This window comes from Lingula anatina, chromosome 4 (assembly GCF_051362555.1).
Source record: "Lingula anatina isolate TDL-2025a chromosome 4, LinAna3.0, whole genome shotgun sequence".
Classification (NCBI taxonomy): domain Eukaryota; kingdom Metazoa; phylum Brachiopoda; class Lingulata; order Lingulida; family Lingulidae; genus Lingula; species Lingula anatina.
Genome location: NC_141770.1, coordinates 20,061,815 through 20,086,295, shown reverse-complemented (window position 1 = coordinate 20,086,295; position 24,481 = coordinate 20,061,815). Strand labels below are relative to the sequence as shown.

Here is a 24,481-nt window from a genome sequence, read left to right as displayed (position 1 = left end):
TGTAGGTGGTGTGGCTTTGAATGTGGCCATTTTACTGTCTTTGCCCATACCAGCTCAGGAACATTTTGTGAATGTTGAAGACATTTTATTTAGGTTGAGATATTAAATCAGTTTTTGTTATTTTTTTCTATAAGTTTGGTATTTTGAAAAAATATGAACTAGATTGAAACCAAGCTTTAGTGGTATGCTTCATAGTTTACTTATACATTTTTTCTTTTTATTCATTGCAGGTGAAGTCCTTAGAGATAATGACTTAGCTGCTGGACTTCAAAGTGAGTAAAAAAGTATGAAGTGATCTCATAATTTTAATCTTAGACGTTGAATTTCTTATAATTTTTGACAGTGTTATATTTCTTAAATTGATGCTCAGGGCGTAGGAGCCCTTACTTACAACCCACATAGAACTAATTCAATGAGCAGTGATAGAATGAAAATAATGTAAGCAGTATGAGTGCCTTTGATTTTGGAAGAACTTCCATAATAAATACACATATATCTCCATTGGCACAGTTGAAGAAATAATTTCCACAAGTTTAGCAGTGTCGACTATCTTGACAATGATCAACCAGCCTTAAGATCAGGTCAGCAAAGATCACCCGTTTTTAACTGTTCTTTTATCTACACAAGGTCACACCCGTGACCTGAACATGATCAGCTGAAGCATATCTTTTATAACACCTTTGAAGTTTGTGTTCTGATAGCACAGACTAGATAAGCCATAGCCACTGTTGTAGCTATTAAGGCATGACAGAGTTAGAGTTATATGTATGTATCTGGGAGGTGACAGGCCAAGGCAGTGGGTGTATTTGTCTAAGAAGGGCGGAGGCTCGCTGTGACTCAGCTGACCGGTGAATAGCAGTCAGCTGTTGGCTGGTATAGAATAGTGTATATATATACTAATAGTAGTGTGTATATAGAATTCAACAGACCATGAGGCATTGTGAAATATTACCGTTCAGGAAAGTACTAGTATAGCAGTGATGACAAGCCGAGCCTGAAGAATTGTCGTCCTTTCAATATAACCTGTCAAAGGAATTCAGCTTCCATTAAGTTCAACCATCTATGTGGTCTCCATTGTGATCAACGCTGAACTTGCCTTCTATCAACTGAGGAATGAATGTGAAATGTTGTGAGTATTCATGCGCGCCTTTCAAGGTTTCGCTGTTAGAATTCAATAACTGTCAGAGCCATTTAATGGCTCACAAAATATCTTGTCATTCAGTAAGTTTTGGTGTCCCTGTATTTATCAGTGGTGACATTGAACTATACAAGTGCAGTACATATATTGAAACTAAGATATTATGATTTTGGCTTATTGTATGAGGCTGGGCCAAGCAATGAAGGCATGCATACTTGGAGCTACATGACCTTTATTATTTATATGCCAAATGTGTTAAGGTACCAGAAGAAGTGGTATATGAAGGTATAGATATCAGAGGTCTAATACACACACACACACATACACACACACACACTGGGGTAGCGCTAACACTCGCCAATTTAGCCAAATGCTAAAACTGACTGAAATTGGCTAAAGAAAAAAGGCTTGATTTGACATGTTTTAGCCAAATTATAACCATTTTGATAACAAATTGACAAAAATGTGGTGATATGGCTAAGCGAGAAAGATTGCTAGCGCTACCCCAGATATATGTATGTATATATTAGACAAAGGATCTAGTGCATGTGGGAGCCCAGAGATCACAGATCAGATTTGTAACAACAGTTTTGTTTCTGTGTCAATATGTGTTCATAGTTAGGTTACTTACATACCTATAGACATACATGAGCTAAATAAAGTCCCCCGTTGCCAGCTGTGACATAGAGCAGACTTTTGCCATTTTCAATAATATTTGGATCTAACAGTGCCAGTATTACATTATGGAGGGAGGAGAAGTTTGTCTTTCCTTTCAAGGCTGTCATGTTGTGCTGTAGAGAAAGAGGGTAGAAGTTGAACTGTGTTTCAGTATTGTACTACAGGCCTATAGCCAGCAATTTCAAAGGGGGGAGGGGTCTTTTCTGAAAAAGCAGACCTATTACCATAAAAACTTCTATGTACCTAGATCAAATTTTACCCAGAGCAGACCTTTTCACACCCCTAGGCTTAGGGCCTGTACAAGGTAAAATTTGTTAAGTCTCAGCATGGAATTAATCCAATATTTCCCTTACTTATGGCCATATTAACTTTGCAATTTTATTGTCATGTCAGTAGATGAGTTGGATGGTTTTTAATATTGAAAATTCAAATGACACCTTGTTAGGAGTATGCTGTGCTGACAATAGAATGTGTAAGAATTTCTTTTTCAAAATAAAAGGGTGACTGAATTTTTCATTTTTAAGAGGAAGTTGGATGTTGTCTTCAACCCATTATTTTGTACAGTCACTCACAGTTATAAAAATCCAGTCAGATGCGAGCCCTTATGAAACGCTTACCTGGGGAAAGTAGTTCACCTGGGGAAAGAAAAAAAAAGCATGTTGTTAATATGATTTTGAGAGGCTAAGTGGATTGTTATGGTAAGATCTTAAGCTGTGTATCATGTTAAATACAGGCAAGGGCACAGTGGCTTATGTTTGCTGCTTATGCACACTTGTCTGACCTATTTTTTTTTACCTGTCTCTTACCTGTGGTAAACTTCCTGGATATAGTGACACACTTGGTCACACAACCATGACATGATGTGACATGATGTGACACATTTTGACAGGACGTGACACATTTTGTTGCATTGTATATACATGCCCTGAGGGTGGGGGTGGGGGTGGCTTGACGGGTTGAAAAGAACCACTTTTTGGGCTGAAGAAGGTCTGTTCTGAATCTTAATTTAATTATCAGGGTCTAAGGAATTTGTCAAGTAAGGTCCACTGATGGGGTAAAAAAGGTCCATTTCTTTATACCTTTGTGTCTTTATACCTCATTGTCTCCTCCAGGAAATAACATATTATATAATTTTTCATAAATGCATTTGATACTGTTTGATCTTGCTTTTGAATGTTTTTGAAGTTTGACAGTCTTACACTAGGATTTGAACTTTGGGTTTATTTTTGGCCCAAACTAAAAACAGGGAGTTTTTCTAAGTCATTGTATTCCAATATGTGCGTGTTGGAGATTTTAATTCATCACACGAAAGAGATTCAAGGACACTTGATAGTACTGCTTCAAGGCATCCTCTCTAGTACACTCAGTGCCTGCAATTCCCCTGTAGATACAGACCTGTGGAATGTGGTTTTATCACGTCTGTTGGCTGGAAAGCTCATTTCTAGATTTCTAATGTATGAAGTACAAGCTTTTAATTTCTATTGGTATTTACAAAAAGGTTTTTGCCTTCAGCACAGGTGCCCACTATTATTTAATGTGTAACCCACTTCATCAGAATAGCAGAAAATGGTGAATTTTTGATAAGAATAGAAAATCGAAGAGCAATTTTTGGTGTGTTGTTCAATGGAAAGTCACATTTTTTGTTTGGTATGAGAGAGAGAGAGAGAGAGAAGGGTGGGGAGGTTGGGAGGGGGACTTGAAAAACCATGTTACATGTGTTTACTTTTTGTCATATTGATAAGTTGTGGAGAAAGGAGAATGAATCCCTCACACGCTTATATACATGTACAAACATACACTCTCTCTCCCCCCCTCCCCCCTTCTCTCTCTCTCTCTCTCTCTCTCTCTCTCTGCCCACCAGTAGACCAGCAGTGCATGCTACATGTGTTGGACATACTTCATGGACATTTTCCCATGACCTAGTTTGGGATTCCAGTTTGTACAACATTAAACACTGCAGATGTCAACTTCATACTTAGTGATGTTGACAGTCCCCATCTTGAAGCCTTTGAAGTAGTGTGCTGAGTTATGCTGTCAGGCGTTATCTACTCTTATCTTATATAAGTATTCAAAACAACCATAGATTACAGTCAGGGTTTTTTTTATAATTGATTATGTAGATCCTTTTTTTTTGTGCAGGATTTTTTCTAGCAATCCATCCATGGTCACAAATTGTGAACTATAAAAAAGTAATTGTTGCTGGGAAGGTGAGTTGGGGTGTGGTGGTTGTAGAACACCCTTAGATCTTGCTCAGCATAAAGCTGAATGAGTCTGATGGATATCACCAGATATCTGATTACCATCTTGATATGGTAATTATTCATAAATTTAAAAACACCTCTCTTCTCTTATATTATCCCAATATCCATCTTTTTTTAGGCTAAACATGAAAACATACTTTCTGATGTGACATCCAATCCCTTGTCAGGTGTAATTTAAGAAATAGCATTTTCAGATTTTCAGTAATGGTGATGCTTCCAATTGCATTTAAGACATTTATGTCTATAAAGTTAGTGGTTTTCAGGGTTTTCACAAAGTAAAACTATATACGTCACATAAGTACTACCAAAATGAGTTTGGTTTTGAACACGGTTTCAGATGTATAACCGCAAACTGATTGTTTTTAGCATTCAGAAAGAGGTTGCTTTGCAGTTTTTTTTTCTCCCACTTTATTTCTTATTCATTTTGCTAAGTCAATTTCCTTATCGTATGTGTGTTGGTAATGCGTAATTCTTTGACCAAGAGGTGGGCCGCTGTCAGTGTACCATCATAAAGCATGCTGGGACCACAAAACCTGAGGCAGTATTACAGTAATTCCTGGCAGGAAATGATGTGGAGATTGAAAATGCTTATAAGATCTTTTGCAGATACAAAGGGACAAGCAGTACTCTGCTAAATGTATTTAATGAAGGTATATGGCTGGACGATTTTGCACGAATGATGTGCACAAAGTGAGGCAGGTAAAAGGTGGTATATAGGCGCATTTCCAATTAAGTTATGGTGGGTCAAGATATTTTGTTCCTACCTGTTCAGCAGATAGGGAGATGTCGACATGATAGCTCACCTTGTAAATCAGTTTCGCCATGGTTTTTCCCCTGGACATACTGAAATCAGGCTTTTTAATTTGGTGTCCAACAGAAGAGATGCATTTGTGATTTGCAGATCCTGTAAAACAATTCAAAAGGCCACCATAGATTAAAAATTATTTCCATGTGTTTGACTGTGAAAGCTCTCTACTTTCCAATTTAAACATGATTTTTCCACCATTTAAATTGGAAATCTGATTTTTTTTTTCTTGGTAGGTTTCTCCACTTTATTGGCCTCCAGATCACTGGTCGTAAAACCATTTCTTCTTTTTTCTTTCACCCCAAACCATGCCTGTCATTTTGTTACTTGTTTGTATTTTTCATTAACTCTGACAAAACGATCAGTATCACAACAGAAATCCTAAAAAGCCTAATAAGAGACTGCAGTTATCTCAGCTGGTGAACACAGTGAAGGCCCACTCTTTTTTTTTTTTTTTCTTTTTTTTGCTCAAGAGTACAGATATACAGTTTGATCTTTAATATTTTTCATTGCTCAAGGGTGCAGATATACCTGTAGGCAATACAAGTAATTATCCAGTTTGATCTTTAATGTACTTCATTTCATTTATTCCGTGGTATATAATGGTAATCATCTCATCTGGCAGTCACTGTGAGCTGCACTGTGTCTGGTAATGGTCAGATTTCTAATTGAGGTCACGTTCAAAACTGGTCTAACCTGGGGCTCACAGGCTAATTGACATCATCCCATCCATCAGAATCACTTAATTTTCTAATTGAGGTTCTATTTAAAGCAGGCCTAGTTTTAACCTAGACTGTAAAGGCTTACTTATATTAACCTGATGACGAGATTGCTTATTATGTACAGACACAGATGTGTCTGTACATATTGCCATCACCTGCGTCTGTCGTCGCCGATGCCGATGCCGATGGCGATGCCGATGCCGATGCCGTCGCCGTGCACTTTCCTTGTAAACACGATAAGTGGAAGGCAGTTTTACTTTTTGGCTTTATATTTACAGAGCTGATGAATATTCATAAAACGCAGGTCAAGTTTGAAAATCAGCATGATGGGGCCATTATTTTAGTAGTTATGCTGTTTTTTCATTGTTCAGCATATATGCAACACTGTAAACACAATATAAGAAAAACAGAAAGCCCAATTGTCATTAAACTCACAGGAATGGTCAGTCTTACTAAAACGCAGGTTGAGTTCGAAAATCAGCATAATCGGGGCATTATTTTAGAAGTTATGCTGTTTTTTCACATTTCCTCAGATTTCCTCAGATTTAATTCTAAGGCATGTTAATAGCCTTATTATTTAAGTAATAAGATACGTAAAAGTGTTTGTTTGACATTTCCTGCATCTTTACAACATTGTTAGTTGATTTTGTAAAAATGATGTTAAACTTGTTATTGTGTATTGTGTAATAAAGTTTCAAAAATGGAAATAAACTCATATCATTACAGTTTGTCAGATTGAATCATTCACTATGTTCAGAATCTCAGAATGGAAGAAATTGGACATTTAACACTATTCTATTGATATTTTTCCCATCTCATCAATTTTCTTAGTTGATCATATAAAAATGGCAGTAAACTGTTAATTTTGTTTTATGTTAAAAATTGTTAAAAATGGAAATAAACCCATTTCAGAACAGTGCTGTCTTGTTTACATTTTGGCATTTTCAAGTTGTGGCTTTGAAGTTCCATGGGCCTGAAGACCTTTGCTTGTCACATTTTCTGAATATCCATGATACTAATATTTTATTCTTAAAAATTGATGGTCATTATGCTGTTAAACATTATGTAATATTGCATCAAAATTTGAAAAAAAGCCTGTTTTGGGCACTGCTTCCATGATGACCATTTAAGAAAAACCATGTCACTTACTGTTCTCAAACAGTACAGTAAATATGTACAGATGTGTCTGTACTAGTGCCATCACCTGCGTCTGTCGTCGCCGTCATTGCCGTTGCCGGCACCTTGCACTTTCATTGTAAACACGATAAGTGGAAGGCAGTTTTACTTTTGGGCTTTATATTTAAAGAGCTGATGAATATTCATAGAACGCAGGTCAAGTTCGAAAATCAGGATCATCGGGCCATTATTGTAGAAGTTATGCTTTTTTCTTTCACTTTTCAACATATATGCAACACTGTAAACACATTTCAAGGAAAACCGATAGGCCTGTTGTCGTGAAACTCTCAGGAGTAAACGATCTTACTAAAACGGAGGTCAAGTCCGAAAATCGGCATGCAGCCCGAGTTGGAAAAGCAGTCTAATTGGCTTCTTTTTCTGGAAGTTATACATTTTCAAAGTGTGAACTTGAACTCTCATGGGCCTGAAGCCTTATGCTTGTTACACATTTTACTTTCATTAGTATTACCTGTTGAGCATAATTAAAATTTGATGTTGAATTTACAGTAAACATAATGTACTTTTGCATCAGAGTTGACAGTAGCCTATTTTGTGCATAGTTATTTCCTGCTTTTTGTCTGTACATTTGACAGCTTTGCTGCCTTGTTTTATAATTGAAGTCGCATTCAAAGCAGGTTTAAAATAGGCTGCCATACTAGGCTAATATGGGACATCAACCTAATGACCAGATTACTCAATATGAGGCATTCGAACTTGGCAATATTAACTCGAGCAGACAGCCAGTTTGCCTAATAAGACCTGTATGAAAGCTCTGGTTCACCAAACGACTAGATTCCCTCACTTTGAACGATGAAGATTTAACTCGAGCTGACAGTCAAAATTTTCAGCGTGGGTATATATGTGAAAATCCCATGTCACCTGATGGTCAGATTGCTTAACAAGGAATGTACAATATTACAAAGCACGCCTAGGAACCCAGTGGGAGTCTTAATCTGAATGTAATCAAGACTTCTTGGGAGAGATGTATCAGTTCAGGCCTGTAGCCAACAATTTTAAAAGGGGAAGGGGGGGTGTTTTTTCTGAAAAAGTACACTTTTTACTATGAAACCTTTGTGTACCTAAATAAAATTTTACCCAGAGGGGACCTTTTTTTTCTGGCAAAAAGGGGGGGGGGTCTTTCAAACCACCTAAGCCCCCCTGACCATGGGCCTGCAGTTTTAAGCAAAGTCCCATTCTGAACATGACCATAGGCGCTGATTTGATGAGTTGATGACCAGGGTGCGCTTCGCTATGCCGAGGGTTCGCTATGCCGAAGGTTCGCTGTGCCGAGGGTTCGCTATGCCGAAGGTTCGCTGTGCCGAGGGTTCGCTATGCCGAAGGTTCGCTGTGCCGAGGGTTCGCTGAGCCGGAGGCTCGCTATGCCGAGGGTTCGCTATGCCGATTGTTTATATTTTGTGCCGAAAGGTTCGCTGCGTCGACGGCTCGCTATGCCGAAGCCATCGTAGAGTTAGATAGCCCATACTTTGAAGAAAATATTTTGAAAAAATACCTTTTTTTATTAAAATAATATATAAAAGCATTACTAGCCTTTAATACTACAAAGAACATGCATTACACACTATATTTTCTGCATATATAATTGCGTATTTTTATATACAATTACGTAAACATACAAGTTTATTCTGTGTGTTAAATATAAATTAAATAATATATCAGTTAAATTGATTTTTGAGTAAAAGCCTTCATTCATTTTGCCAGGCGATATAGGCCTACGATCAATTTTGTGGCAAGTGTAATATAAGCTTCCTTATATATGGGGGCAAATCGTTTCGTTGTTGTTTTCAGTCGTGTACTTTTTTAATTTAATCAATTTATTTTTCTAGGTAGTCCTATGGGGATGCATTTAGTTCAACAGAGCACGTACGTGCCCAAGCCGTATTATAATCGCATGCGCTTTTAAGATTACAATTTATACTAATACCAAAAATATTGATACACTAATTTTCGCATTGAGTTTTTTTTTAATTTAAGAAGGTTTAAGAATAGTGACAGTTTGTGTTTTTAGATCGTTTGAGAATGCGACTGTCCCTAAACTTCTGTGTTATTCTTTCGGAAATAATACTTAACGCTTTTCATCTTTTCTGTTATGTTAAATTATATTTTGTATTGTGTTTTGTTATATAATAATTCTGCGTTTGAAACTCATAAAGGCAAATGGTAATGCTGACCGGTTATTGTTTATTTTAAACTTAACATTATATATATTTCGATAGGAATGTTTTGGCGTTCCGAAAAGGAACGAAAGTCGCACGGACTTTCGATATTAATCAGACTTCGTACAGTGCCATTTGCCTGGCGCAACCGACTCTAACTTTTTTTAATAAGTTCTCCATGCTGTGCAGCTGCTCGATTTGTTTATGTAATGCTATAACATAAGATAAATTTGCTTCATTTTCTGAATTTCAGTTAACCATTCAGTGTTGCTCTGCTTCACTCATCGCCGTTTTGATTAATAGAGATTCGTTATTTTAAACTTGGTATGTTTAGTTAGACGCCGACTTTTAAGGTTTATAAGCTTCTTTCAGTAGTATATTTGTCTTATCTGCCAAAAATATTCAAACTATTTTAGTTTTCAGAGGATACTAGAATAATTGCTATAACCGTAATTTTGTGGTAAAGAGAATTCATTTACTTCTATGGGCTGTTAAACTTCTATTGTGAAATATGAATCTCTTACGAAGAGTTGTTATCCTTTAAATATTAAGTCTACATCGTTGTTTATTACATTAAACTTTTGCTATTATTATATCGGTAGCGGTCCCTTCCTCCACACACACAACAAACACATAGCATTATAACTTACGAACTAAAGATAAATTTTATTGAATTCAAAAGTGTTTGCCAGTAGTGAAATTTCCAAGCTTTGGTTATAGGTACACTGAATACAAATAGTACTATTTTTATAATTCGTGCCATTTCTACTCAAATATATTCTTTCTCGTATTCACTGACAAGGTGGCTTAAGTGAGATGAAGATGCCTGATGTGTACAGCGTAGATTATTATAGATTAAAAAAAGGAACAACTTTATTCCAACCCATACGTATGCTGAAATTGGTTAACATAGATGTGTCTTGATACTAAGAATAAACACCGACACTAAATTTGACCTATAATGCTGCCAACTCTTGTAGTATCAAGGCAAAATATTGGGTAATATGTTACGGCAAAACGATATACACAAAACACCTGTTACAATGTACTACCGTAACAAACATAACTCTCTGAAACATATAGGCCTACACTGTACTATATTACATTCTGTTGATTATAAAAATAGAAACCGACCTACATTGCTGCCTGCCAGCCAACTGATCGTATCAAAGCAAAATATTCGGTAGATATTTTACGGCAACATGATATACACAAAACACATTTTGCAACCGTAACAAACTTAGTTCTCTGAAACATATATAGTGCACTATATTACACTCTGTTGATTATAAAAATAAAAAACGACACCAAATTCGACCTACATTGCTGCAAAACACTTGTCACTAGCTAACAAACTTAACTCTCTGAAACATATAGGCCTACACTGTACTATATTACATTCTGTTGATTATAAAAATAGAAACCGACCTACATTACTGCCTGTCAGCCAACTCTCTTCGTATTAAAGCAAAATATTCGGTAGATTTACGGGAACATGTTATACACAAAACACATTTTGCTACCGTTACAATCTTAGTTCTCTGAAACATATATAGTGCACTATATTACATTATGTTGATTATAAAAATAAAAAACGACACCAAATTCGACCTACATTGCTGCCCGCTAACTTTCTTTCAAACAACCACACCCATTACCGTAACAAACTTAGTTGTCTGAAACATATGGTATATTACACTATTTCCCTTGCTAATTTTTAAGCCGGAGTCTGCCAAATAACATGAACACATACAACATACTGCAATATTTGGAAAACTAAAAAGCATGAAAAGCCATTGTAATGTCATTTAACTGAAATAAGCAAGAAGAGAGACGACAGAGAGAGACTATCGCTTACTTCCTTCATATGTAAACAGAAACTTCGGAAGATCTTCGAGCCTTTCCCAGCCTGCCTGCCTGCCTGCCTGCCTGACCCTTAACCCGTGGATACATCTGGAGGTGACAACGATGTTCTATCCACTTAAATGACAGGACTCCAACCTTAGTCTCTTTTTCAAGCCTACTGCAATGATAAAACATATCAATACCGTAAAAATGCGATCACCGCACCTATTACTTTTACAAGTAATCTCATATATGCTACTGGACACAACAAATTTTAGTCAAAGCTCGACGCATAAAAAGGACGTAGGTTAAACGCTAGCACCGCACTTGTAACTACTGAATGATATCTTTAAAAGCAGCTGAACATATAAAGCGGGCGACATCAGGCCTAAAGACAACTAAATAAAGCTATAAGGCTTGGGGCATAAAACGTAACATAAATGCATTATAACGAGATCACCGCAACTGCTAATATTTCGTTAAATCGTCATAAAATTTTGTGAAACCGTACCTTTTATTCAAAGTTGTGGAGGCAGTGTGTCACTGCCTCCCAATACTCTTCTAGGTCTCTGTCCCCCCGCCTGTACTCCCTTCGCAGGGTCTTCAGGCGCCGCTCCATCCGTCTCCACTTCTGCCTCCTCGGGGGCTGAGGATCCCCTCGGTCAGCAGCCCGGATGGAGCGCTCCGTCTGGCCCTGGATGTCCTTCAATGTGGTAATGAATCGCCAAATTGTTGGGTGCCTAACACCAACCGAATCATTAAGTTTCTTGTTGAAACCTGTTAAAGAAACTAGAGCATTAGTGCAATTAAGAATAAGGTTGTGGACCTTTTAGTGCGTGCGATTGTACCCTAATTTGTAAAAGTGATGAAAAGTTTGCATCACTAGACATGCATTATTAATATGAAATACAGCTCTGCAAATCGGAAAGGTTTAATTGTATAGGTGTTTTTAATTTTGCTTTGCGCCATGACATGTCAGTGTGTAAACAGTACATATATCACATTCTCTTTTCAGTCTCGCCCAGTACATGAGTTTATTTGTATATATTAGAAAAGTGAATCTCAAAGCTGAGGATATTTTTCCGATATTTCCTTTTCGTACATCTCTGGTGACAGAAATTGATCATTCTTGCCAAATCTTGCCTTTTTTAATCTTTCAAAAATTTGAAAATTCACATCAGTATGAAGGGAAAATCTTCAACTCGTAATATTTACTTTAAATAAAATTAAAAAAAAATTAACATTACACTTGCCTATATATTGAGAATGAGCGTTTCACCTAAACAGTATCAATAAACAATGATAACATTTCTGAACTTACTTTCAACGTGATTGTTGGTTCTTGTATCCATGTTCCTCCCGTACACATTCCATGTGACGGGAGGAAACGTCCCTTCTATGTACGTGTGGTGCACGTATTGGCAAAACTCCCCCATTGCGGGGAAGCGCCGAATGTAGCGGCGTGTCCTGCGGGCATTGCAGTGCATTAGGAAGTTCTGACGAACAAGCGCCAAGGGTAAGTAACCCAACGACATGAACTTCCGAATGCACTGCCTTACCCTGGGGTTGCGCCTACAAATAGGCACCAACCCCAGTTCCTGGACGCGCCGCCACAAAGATTGACAGAAGTGAAAAAAACACCCAGCAATGTCGGTCCTTCTAAGTTCTGTCTCGAGGGCGGTGTGGAGACCCACCTCGAAGTCACAGATGACTCTGGTGGGCCTCCATCGGTGACGGGTTACCTCCCGAACTTTTCTCTTAAGGGCCTGAAAAAATGTCATATTTTTACCTGCGGGTTAACAAAAATTTTCATTTGCACCTCTGATAAGTAATTCTAAAATTTCGAGCCTTAATTGCATCCGTTATCCAGACTTTAAGCATATAGAATGAGAGATAAGCTGCCGACGCAATAGTTTAATCTTTGAAGTCAGCTACCATAGCCAAATTTACAGATTAAAAAAGGTAAACCGAAATAAAAATGTTTAATTCACCTGCAAAACTTGTCTATAATGGCCAATTGTCCGGGCCTCCATCAAGCACGCTGCCAGTACTTCCACGCGGCCACGGCGAAGGCCATGGACTGTGAATACCTGGCGATAAGGGCCCGGACAAGACCGAAAAGTGCCGTCCATAAAGATGTCCTCGCACTGCTGGAGATGCACCATGTTGGCGTCTGTTCCAAAGAGCACAATTCCCCACTCATTATCTTGGAGGATCAGGTTGTTGTCTCCCCTCCATGTTTCCGCCCACGATCCTGTTGATAATATATATATAATAATAAATAAATAATAATAATGAAATAATATATAATAAACAATAAAATATAATTTCATGATTAGAATATGTGATCATTAAAGCAGTTATGGCTTTGAATTCATGTTACTTTCTTCATGCATGGGGATCTCTGTCGAATTTGTTATTTAATTACGACACAGTCATAGTTTAATCATTGTAACTCAGCTCAGCAACCCCTAACCTCCGTAACGTTTTTTAAATAAACGTCAGCATAGACGAAATACTCTTTAAAGGGACTTTGCATTTTCCAAATCCATAACACACAAAGTTTAATAAAACAGTGCTATTTGTTATTTTAAAAGATGCGTTCCATCATGGATATTGATAGGCCCTAACACTCAAAAGTTGGGGTGTCACATTAAGCCTAACCTCGGTAACGGATCAAATTTGAGTATGAGTTGCTTTAGAAAGTTAAGACGTTTTATATAAATTCCCTTCAATATATTTATAGATAATAGGCCTAGTCCTAATACCACAGTTTACGATGATAGATAGGCCTATAGGGGCCTAATGGTCATCTTTCATCAGTTATGCTAACTTCGGTCACAAAATATGTTTTAACATTTTTTTTATTTTTTTTTTATTTAATTAAAATATTAAAATATCAAAATTACTGTATTTACTTTAAAACGTTATGCCTTTCGTTTTGTGGATCAATTCTTATATAGTATTCATTCATGCCCCTTGCTGTTAATGACATTATCCTGCATTAGGCCATATATAGGCCTCCATGACAATTCTATCAAGATAGACTAGGCCCCCTAATTATTTAGGTTTTCATTAGAATTTGCTTTAAAATCGATGGTAAACTGTGGTTCATTTTATGGAATGGATATTTATTTGTCATTTTTGGTGCCTTTTTGAACTTATCATTCTATTTTAACCATAATGTGAAGTTTTAAGGACTGTCTTGGCAAGAAAAATGGTACTAGCTGACATCAGTACTAGCATGCATGTAGCCGACATTTTTGCGCGAGAGAATTGTCGAGATGCAGTAACAATATTGTCTTATTGAAGCAACAATTGCATTCAGCAAGTAGCACTGGGTCCTATCTTACTATTGCAATAGTACATAGTAGTATTTGGCATCTTCTTGACGCTTCGTTTAATTTTAAACGGACATATTTTGGCAAACACGTGTCTGTTGTCGGTCTGACAGTTTGTATGCATTAACTTTCTCGGTGGGTTTTTTTTCTAGTATCTATTTTAAAAGCTGTAATCAGGTAGGTTAAATGTTTTTTTATACACTTACATGTAACAACTCTTGCTCTGGTTAAGTATGGAAAATTTCAGTGTAACACTTATAAGCACATAAATTACTCGATTCATTTCAATTTCAACAAATGTAGGAGGTAAACAGTAACAGACGAGATTAATTTGTTTAAGTATCGATGACACAGTGCTAATTAGATGACTTAACGCCTGCTGCAGATTAGCAGATGCGTGTCCTACGTGATAACCATATGTCAATCTGCAGAGCAGTGGCGGATTTCGAGTGTAGGTCATGGGGGTCCTGACCCTACCCCCCCCCCCCCCCCCCCCTTTCGCTTTCTGGTACCCTCTTCAAGTTAGATTTTTGACTAGTTGAACGGAACCTATGTATATTCTATAACCAACATATGTGTAATATTTTATAGTTGTGTAAATAACTCGACTTTAACATCAGCCTATCTTGTTTTTCATTTCCATCCTTTGAGTTTCTCCATTGCATATGCGTTTCTGGCTTTCATAAGTGTTTAAATTCCTTATGTAATAGTAGAGAATTTTATCAAAAAACATTTGTTGACTTCATTTTCACGAAAACAGTATATATTTCATTGAAATCTTAGGTCTGCGTATAACCCTCAGAGTGCCAGTATTCAGAGGATTGCATTTGTGGAATCCTGGTATGATCGTCCCTGTAATGGGCTTTAGTATTAATAAGAAGCGGTGTTCACGCAATGTACATTACTTAAAATCCAGGCCATCTTAATGTAACAGTACGTTAACAATTTTTGCTCATGCTAGCAGGGAAAGCAATGTATAATAATATATAATACACAGATGTTTTTGCTAATGACCATTTTCTGTGTTCTTCCAGCCATTACAAGAAACTCGGCCAAATTCCTAATGCTACCTGACGCAGCTTATAAAGGGGCCTAATTTTTTTTTTTTTTTTTTTTTTTTTTTTTTGCCTTGCAGCATTTAACGACCGGGTCCCAATGTAGGCCTATAATGTGCCACTTTGACGGAATCCCCGAGGGTCTACATGCCGCAATACGCACAGTTTCTACCTGTCGCCTCGCTATTAAAGAGTATTTGCCCCCCCCCCCCCAAAAAAAAAGACTAATTAAAATAGCAAATAAAATAAAATTAAAGGTTAATAATTCCCCCTTTAAGTGTTTATGTTCTTATTTAATTTGAATTCCTCTCTCTTTTTAACATACATGGTAGTTTTATGTTGAATTTTGTGTTTAGATAGGACACCGTCGTAATATAATAATTGTCGCTCAGTAACCCACAACCTAAATTACACTTTAATGTGAAATAAGTAAAATGCTTAATGGTGTTATAGTGCCCTTTTTAAACTCATAATACAGCAAGTTTTAAAAAAAGGCATTGCTATATGTATATTTTAAGTTGTGCATTCCATCAAAAGGGATTCTAGCGCACAGAAGTTGGGGTGTCCCACATTATAGCTTAACATCAGTCACTGAATAATTTCGAAGAAAATGTTGCCCTATAAAGTTTTAATACGTTTTGCCTGGACAGGACCAAGTACTTTTAAAATCCATTCGATTGCCCAATAAGTGAATACTGCGGATAAAAACACGTTACAGAATGCATGTCACCTTACATCCGTTACGCCTTTTTTTAGTACATTCATTCATACCGCTCACTGTTTAAATTATCGATCCGTATTAAAATTATAGATAACTGATAATTATATCAAGACAAGATGACCATTTGGCTTGTAACTCGAGTTCGCCTTAAAATCGAAGCAAAGTCTAATAAGATGTGTCGTTTATCTTTTGATTGACCAGAGTTTATATCATATTTTTTCATTATTATATATTTTAAATTGTTTAATTTTGAATATCAATGAACGGCTGAAAACATTGATTGTTTGGCTTTGTTTTTGTATTTAATTTTTCGAGTTCAAGATTCGAAGTAAAGGATAAATATAAAGAGCTTAATTGTAAAGTACTTACCAAATATGTTAACATCAGCGATGTTACGGGGTACAGGTGGCATGTGGGCAGACCTGGCACGACCCAGAATTGAACGGACCTCGTTGAAGCTGGGGATGGGGAGATCACCGGCTTGCTGGATGTCCCTTGCCACCACATCATATGTTCGTCTGATGGGTCTGGTAATGTCCGCCTCGACCTGCTGCCGAAACTGCTCCATCACCAACGTCCTATCTACCTCATCGTCATCTGGAGTATGGTTGTGGTCTCCAGCGTGGACAACACGGATGTCCCTCGCATCTAGTTCAATCTCAAAACGCTCTGTTTTCAAAAATGCACGACAATTGCTTCTCCAACAACGCCAGAAAATGTATTGTTGACCAACTTTGTTTCTATGATACCGATGTCCATCGAAAATCAAGATTTTTCCGCCCCGATTTCCAACCGAAATTCGGGGTACCGCTATTTGCGCCATTTAACTACCACTTGAGCCTTTGGATGGTCTCAGAATGAACGACCGCGTCGTCTTTTTTTCTCTTTTATACGCAGCAAGAGATTATATAATAATTACAGATTAATTCGGCAATTACACGTCTTTTTTTAATTATCTTACATATAATCTTTACATGTGTATGCCAGGTGTCCACTAATTGGTTTAACTTTCCTTATGAATACAGGAAATATGTTTCCCAATGGGGAGTGGGAATAAGTTGGACAAGTGAAGAATTAACGAAAATGGCTACTTGAAAATAGCAATTTTAAAATGAAAATCAAGATGAACAGCGTAAGATGGCGTGGCATATTTCAGTTGAATGTGCTCATCTATTTGACGCTAAAATTATACGATATAAAAACAATATATTATAAATAAAATACAACAACATATTACAATTACTGTGTTAAAGCACAACGAAACAGTGGCATAACTAAATGCAATTAAGTGTGTAATATTGTCAACAATAATGTGAAGTATTTGGGCATAATAAAAACATAAAAGGCGTTGAAATTTGCTGACAATTATTTACTTAAACTGACGATGCAACGTTACACATCGCGATGGACCACTGACAGGGTATAAAGTTTGTATTTGAAAGTATAAGGGTACATATGTTTATAAAAGCACATAACATCAAAAAATTATTCATGAGAACCTTTTTTTCAATAAATTTAATCCTGTCGTTGTAAAGTTACGCTAATTACTATTAGTAATGAAGGGAAATCAAACATTAAAAGTGATTTTTGTGTCAGAAAAAGAAGGAAAAGGTTAAAGAAAGTCATTAACAGTTTATGTGATTGGTTAACTTCATAACATAATATAATTTAAATTTCGTTCTACTATTTCTCGCATGATGACTGAGTTTTGGATATGAATCTAGTATGAGTATTGCAAATACTATTTTTGCTAATTTTAGTTAAAAAAAAGGCTATTAGACATTGCCTAACAAGGTTGTGTTCTAAGGTAAAGTCAACATAAGTATGGAAAACTGGAAATCACGTTATAAACAATTTAAAGAACACAATAAAAATATTATAATATAGTATAAATACTTGTAAAATTGTATGAAGAGGGAGTGGTAAATAAGTGATTGAAGACTCCATAACATCGTTGTCGTTACAACACTTTTTTCAAAATTGGACACTTTTAAACATTTAACAAGAGCTTTGAAATATGTATATGTAAAAAGGTGAAAAGTGTGTTAAAGTACGTTGCGTGGAAATGAAGAACAAATTAATAAAACCAATTTTGTAATAAATTGCTGTAACTATGCGTACATCTTATTAATACACATGCATACGAATAATTCACTATTTTGAGGGTGTTGGTACATTTAATTTGAAACATTTCAACTTGCATTACGCGTTGCAAGCTCATCAAAAGCAAGATTCATTTTCAGAAATCTTGACTTCAGAAGGCTGGGACTGAAGATTAATGGCGACGGAAATACCCGTTCACTTTGCCAAGTAAAACATAGAAAATAAGATTAAAAATGTCGGGAGGGATCGGTCTTTGATGTACTTCTACACTCTGGTGTCATGTAAACATTGTATGAGGCGCCTGTAATGTGATATGAAAATGTGGACATCAGTTTTTAAGAAGTAGGTGTCTTAATAAAGGCTGTTCGGCTTATATGAATAAGTCGGGCAAAAGGTTAATGGTTAAGCTTTGAGCTTAAAATAACATGGGCTTTAAGTCTTAACGGTTATTAAAACAAACGGCCATCATAAAAGACATAGTGGTAATATTTATTGCCGAAAAAAATCAAAAATACTTTGGTGTATTACTATGGCAAAAAAGAAAATACAGGCCGAAAACCAATACCATTAAATTTATTTGCAGATTAATTCCAATAAATTGCTGCAACGCTGCGTACATTTATTAATCGCACGTTTGTTGCAGGATAAAGATGAAGACTCTCGTATACACTTATTCCATGGGGAAAATTCTCTTTTAAATAGAATCTCAAGTTACAATACACGTTGTCAAGTTAATCAAAAGCATTCAACATGTGCAATAATCTTGTGTTCTTATGGCTGCGACTTAGGATTATTGGGGCGACGAAGAGACCCTTTCAATTTGCCAAGTAAAACATAGAAAAATAAGAACAAGATGTCGGAAAGCGATCGTCCTTTGCCGTACTTCTTCACAATTAAGAACTGTATATCAGGAAACAATTATAATAAAACCTGTTAGACAGCTGCTGATTGATTGAAAGCACATACTACCATCACAAAAGGCACAGTGGTAATATTTATTGACGAAAATATCAAAAATACTTTGGTGTATGACTATAGCAAAAATAATGGATCAAATATTAACTATTTTTGGGTGGTTTATTTTGAAAGATCAAAAAGGGATTTATGACAGATATTACAATATTGAAGGATTTTTTTGGAAAGATCGAAAAGATATTTATGACATTTATAAGATGTTTATTTCAAACAGAAAAGAATTCCTTGATAAAGATACACAGTGCAAAAACGTAGTGCTGATAGATTCAAAAAAATATTCTTTGGACAATTTCCTAAAACCCCTAAATACAAAGGTGAAGGATAATTTAGTCCATAAATGTAGGCCCTACAAAATATACAATATGAAAAATAAACTTTGTAAAAACTTTATATTAAAAACTGAAATGGCATAGCAATATGAAAATAAATATGCATCACTTGCCGTCTTAACTAACTGGTCAGTTTGTTAAAGAAAATTTGATTCCAATATATGTTAGCATTCGAACGAATTATCCGTACATTTATAATCAAGGGTTTCCCCTCCCCCCGCTCACAGACATGCATGCAATAAATGATATTTCGTTATGTATTCTGACATTTAAATAAGTATCTTTATCAGTTCTGAGAGGTACATGTGCTAGTTGGCTAAAGCAATTAATAATCAAAAGTAACACAGCACACAAATATAAAACTATATGTCATTAAATCAATAATAAATAGTAATTAGATAGATAATAACAAAATTACGAAGCTAAAATAACTGCATGTGACAATTACGACTACTAAAAGTATAATGATAATAAATAAAAAGATGTTTTCTTTTCAGTAATTTCCTAAAGTGGGTGACGCCCATAGTGCCAAAAATAATTAATAAATTAACTTACAGAACTGATTATTTAAAGCGATTTAAGATGTTTATGCCCATAAGGATAAACCTTCAATGCGCAGTTTTAACAAATTCAAATGGTACGGATGGAAGAAGAGAACTTTTTAAACTCGTTTATTAAAAAAAAAAGACCACTGCTCGTCACGTTACATAACAAGCACAATGGGTGATGGGTAGCCGACTTCTTCGGCGCAGCGAACCCTCGGCACAGCGAACCAGATCCTTTCGGCACAGCGAACCTTCGGCATAGCGAACCTTTGATTTTGGGGCTCCGGAAAAACTTAGCCGATTTTAGACCAATTTTCCGGTTTTGTCGGCACAGCGAACCCTCGGCACAGCGAACCCTCGGCACAGCGCGCTGACCCCGATGACCACAGAGGAAATGGCAGCAGTACTGTGGTAAAATCTTCCTGATTTGTAATGGATCCAGTTTAAATTGAAGGCCACAGGCAACATGTTAAGATAAGCCCTGACTGGAACCTAATAAATCATTTTTCAGGATTCATTGCTTTTATTGTTGTGTAAAGCAAAGACGGAGTTGGCTTCCTGTCGTGTATTTCCTCCTTTTTATGTAATAAATTGATTCAGTCAGTCAGTCAAGAAAGTTGCTCTGTTTTTTATAGAGAAAAATATTCAGAAACAGAAGATTGACAACAGTTAAGGTGTTTTATTTGTATATATTAAAAACAACAATTTTCGTGAAAAATTTTGTGTAGATTGTAGAAACTAGATTCATCTGTGCTAAAGACTGATAGCTGCCATAGCTCATCACTTCTTGAGAGCAATGCCATGTTGATAAATAGTTGGACTAATTCAGCAATTTATCATATCTTCCACCAAGAACGATTTCTTTAATCAAAGCGTGAATTATATAAGGCATACAGCTAAAACAAATAACTGCCACGAGTGTGCGTACACAATTTCTGCTTTTAAGAACTCTGCGGTTGTTCAATCCCCATGATATTTCCTCTTAACCGTTTAGGGTGAAGATTTCTCAATAATATATATTCCAGTATAAATGTTTTGACAGTTTTGCACCAGAATGGAAAGTCAGATATCTGTCAGTCCCACATTGGCCACTGAAACTAAATGAATGTACAGAATATTCACAGCAAAATAAACTAAAAACTGAAGATGAATTTATGGATTGTGAAGCCATCGCTGGCTAATCGTAATCTTTTTTGGAACACTATTGTTAGTTTTTCTGTGTATTTGAAATAAACATTTGACCGAAGTCCAGTGTTGGTAAGGACATGGTATTTTTTTTTAATGTCACATCGTGTCTGGTGGCATGGGGGAGGGGGTTAGAAAGTACTGACCTTACTTGAAAGGTCTGCTCTATATCAAAATTTGATAACTAGTAAACAGTCTCTATGCATGCCCTTTCTCATTTTGATTCAATCAGTTGGCTAAGAGGGTAAAAAAGGCCCACTTTTTCAGAAAAGAAAACCACCTCACTCCTTGCAAAATTGCTTTGTATAGTCCCAGCTGGTTCATTAAGCATTAAGTGTTTTTGGTGTAAGTAAGGTCTGATGTAAACACATCCAGGCCAAAGAAGCCTAAGTAGACATGTGACAGGCAACTGTCCTGATTATATCATGTAATTTCTAATGGCAATTATAGGCTAAAGACAACCAGCAGGCAATTAGCCCTATGCCCATAGACTGACTGTGTTTTATACTCACAGAGGACTTAATTAGAAATTCAGGTGTGCTGGGACTACGGTAATTATTCATAAAATTAAAACAGAATTGAAAATTAATGTTTCAAAATGTAGATACGTTAGATATTATAAATTTCAGAAAAAATATGTGCAGGTTGACAGATGTAACATCCTAGTAAGATTTTTTCTTGTTTTTGCTAGTATCTAAATGTGATGAATTCTGACAAAAAAGGGGAAGTGCGTGCGATATTAATGAGCTTTTACCCTATTGAAATATTCATCGGTGGGGTGGTGAAACTGAGAGGAGAGATGACTCTGATGGACATTGTGTAGGGGTAGGTTTAAAAAGAAGTCCCAAATCTGTGCTTTAAGTCTTGATTGCTAAAATCAGATCTACAGCCAACTGTGCAAAGTGGATCTGCAGCATTGGTTTAGGAGGATTACACAAACAGTCAGTAAAAATGCTGTTGTTTCCTAGTAATTGTCTTAATAACTGTGTAAAGCTGTGGACAGCTTTGATGGACATGATCACTGGCCAGTGTCACAACTTAAGCCTGAAAATTAGTCTTAATTTTGAGACTTAGGTCGCATTCACAACAGATGATCCTTGGATCTGCTGGTCCGTGAATCAAATATGGCGGACTCCACTTGAAAGCAAGGCTGCCTTGCCCCTTAATGGTCTTCCTGCCGCCCCTCCCCTTTCCTGGGGCCTAGCCCTCGAAGCTAAATTGAATCTGTGTGGAGACGAGGAGACCATTAAAGGATTAGGCGGTCTTGCTTTCATGAGGGGTCCACCATATTTGATACGCTGACTAGAAGATCGGAGGATCATCTGTTGTGAATGTGAACTTAGACTAAAAATAAAATCTGCTTTGACGTAAGGTAATCAGTGGAAGTTCTGTTAAATAAATTATTGGGTCTGTTTAATACCAAGAAAGACACTGTGTCAGACCCACATGTATGGGATAATTATGGTTTGATCTCGAACTGAAGTATATCAAATTTTTGTGTTAAAGTTCAGACCAAATTTTTGAACTAAACTAGTTCTTTTGAAGAAAGAAATGACGTCAAGAGGTCTATGATATCTGTTTTCAGGCTCAGGAAACTGAAATCCCTAGGAACAGATTATCTAACCACTCTGACAGCCTAGGGAATGCTTGCTGAATATGTTTAAGTAGGTGAATTATTCAGTCAGAATGTCATGTAGTGGGTTTAATATGTCTTCTATTAGGCGTTTAGGAGATTGCACGCTAGGTAATAATATATAAAGTGGTATATGGAAATTTGGCAAGCTAATGAAATTAATCTGGTAAAACGTATGCTTGCTGTACAAGTGTCTAATGCCTGTTGTAATAGCAACTTCTTTTGCTGATATTCACATTTATTGTGTATGTTTTGGCTGATGTTTGGGTGGGGCAGTGATACTGTGTATTTTTGTGCTGTGTGGGAGGGGCATATAGAGAAGCGGGGGCTCCTAAGATTTTGTGGTCAGTAAAAATATTTTTATAATTCATTTTGTTAAAGCTCAGTGTACTAGTAAATTAACCTTTTATGCAATGTGCATCATGCAATTTAATTTATCTCTGCCTAGTAAAATTTGATCCTGTAGAACTACTGTATTAGATGTCTGCGTGATTTGGCCGATGCATGCACTTTGAACATGATCATTATTGCATCTTTGTAAATGTCATCTGCTTTGTGTACATCTGCTTCACTAAGGAGGGGTAATCTATCTCTAAACCACTTAAAATTGGTCTGTTATTATCGACAAAACCAAATCAAGGCAGCAGGGCTAATATCTGCTTTGTACACGCTGAAGGATTTCATTTGTTTTGAATCTTGTTTGCGGATGAGGCATTGTCTCTTTCTAGCTTGTAAATATATTATAGAATATTTGCCAGTTGCAAAGGATAATCATGAATATTTGAAATGTTTATTTACTTATCTATATATCTGTCTACAGATTTCAAATTTGAATTAGCTCTACATACATTTATTTCAAATATATTACTTAATGATTTCAATTGGCACTAAATAGAAGTGAAAAAAAATTATAGTACAGTCAGACCACAGCTCACTGTGGGCTGACTCTCAGTTCTTATTCTGTGCGTATTGAAATTTAAAACATTTGGTGTTCTTTTTCCAAGAAATACTAACTTGATTGACCCCTGCATCCCCCTCCTCCCAGAGGAGAACATGTTTACAAACACTAAGAATAATGAATACACGAGAGAGAGAGAGAGAGAGAGAGAGAGAGAGAGAGAGAGAGAGAGAGAGAGAGAGAGAGAGAGAGAGAGAGTTGTAATCAAAGTTTTAGCAGTCTTGATGGGAGAAAACCGGTACCTGTCTTTCATAATAATGCTGTCAGTGGTGTAGAAATGTTGATTGGTACAAGGGTTTTAACTGTTGTAGGAATTGATACTTTCAAGTGTTGACACAAGTAATGGGGATTAGTATGTATTGCTTGAATACAGTCTGGTCAGGTGAAAAAAGGAGGTTGCCTGAATAACAGAAAAAAAAGGAAAGAAAAAAGTATTCAATATACTGCCAATTGTTTCAGGCGTGATTATGGATACTTTTGCTTAATTTACCCCTTTCTATCCTTAGTTCCATGGAAATCCCTTAACTGTTCATTTTGGACCAGAAATCGTGTCCACTGCCTTTCATTTTCTTCAGCCAAAATAAATGATCTTGAGTATTTGGTTTAGAGTTTTACCCCTGGTAGCCTGGCTGAAAGTAATCTGCCTTGGTTCATTTCTAAATAGGCAGATTAAACCCAATATTGACAGTGCCTTGTTCATGGTCTTATGTTATAATGTAATAGTTGACATTATGTGGCAGCCTTCTACAATCCATAACTATTTGCACAGTATTGATACCCTGTATGAAGTACCCATTATTGATAATAATTAACTATTTGCTCTGCTCTCAAAGAGTT

The 24,481-nt window shown here is 36.4% G+C and overlaps 2 protein-coding genes across 9 annotated transcripts in view; one reads left to right on the top strand and one right to left on the bottom strand.

Annotated features, from left to right (window-relative positions):
* LOC106161140 (uncharacterized) overlaps positions 1–24,481 on the top strand; it is a 65,043-nt gene that overhangs the window by 11,492 nt on the left and 29,070 nt on the right. For 4 of the 7 annotated variants that reach the window (XM_087011964.1, XM_087011958.1, XM_087011963.1 and 1 more), the window contains one exon: positions 231–272. The exons of 1 other annotated variant lie outside the window; for it this stretch is intronic. The gene's annotated coding sequence lies outside the window, so the exon portion shown is untranslated. Of the gene's footprint in view, positions 1–230; positions 273–949; positions 1,130–22,638; positions 22,718–24,481 lie in introns of those variants that run through there. 2 more of the 7 variants (XM_087011959.1, XM_087011962.1) reach the window with 2 other exon arrangements.
* LOC147762548 (uncharacterized) lies at positions 9,594–20,245 on the bottom strand. 2 transcript variants are annotated; one of them, XM_087011966.1, is made up of 5 exons: positions 16,286–20,245; positions 12,791–13,053; positions 12,121–12,565; positions 11,311–11,576; positions 9,594–10,977 (listed from the first exon to the last, which is right to left on the bottom strand). In XM_087011966.1, exons 1-4 carry the CDS (start codon positions 16,737–16,739, stop codon positions 11,314–11,316), a joined length of 1,425 nt encoding a protein of 474 aa, XP_086868092.1. In that variant the 5' UTR covers positions 16,740–20,245; the 3' UTR covers positions 9,594–10,977; positions 11,311–11,313. The 2 variants fall into 2 exon arrangements, with proteins under 2 accessions (XP_086868092.1, XP_086868093.1); XM_087011967.1 differs by having other exon boundaries at positions 9,594–10,974.

Excerpts from the sequence above, each read along its gene's own strand:
- LOC147762548 (XM_087011966.1), bottom strand. The coding sequence starts at position 16,739 with ATGGCGCAAATAGCGGTACCCCGAATTTCGGTTGGAAATCGGGGCGGA. Across the intron at positions 13,054-16,285 it reads CGCTGATGTTAACATATTTG|GATCGTGGGCGGAAACATGG; the intron begins GTAAGTACTTTA and ends TATTATCAACAG. Across the intron at positions 11,577-12,120 it reads AACCAACAATCACGTTGAAA|GTTTCAACAAGAAACTTAAT; the intron begins GTAAGTTCAGAA and ends TTTCTTTAACAG.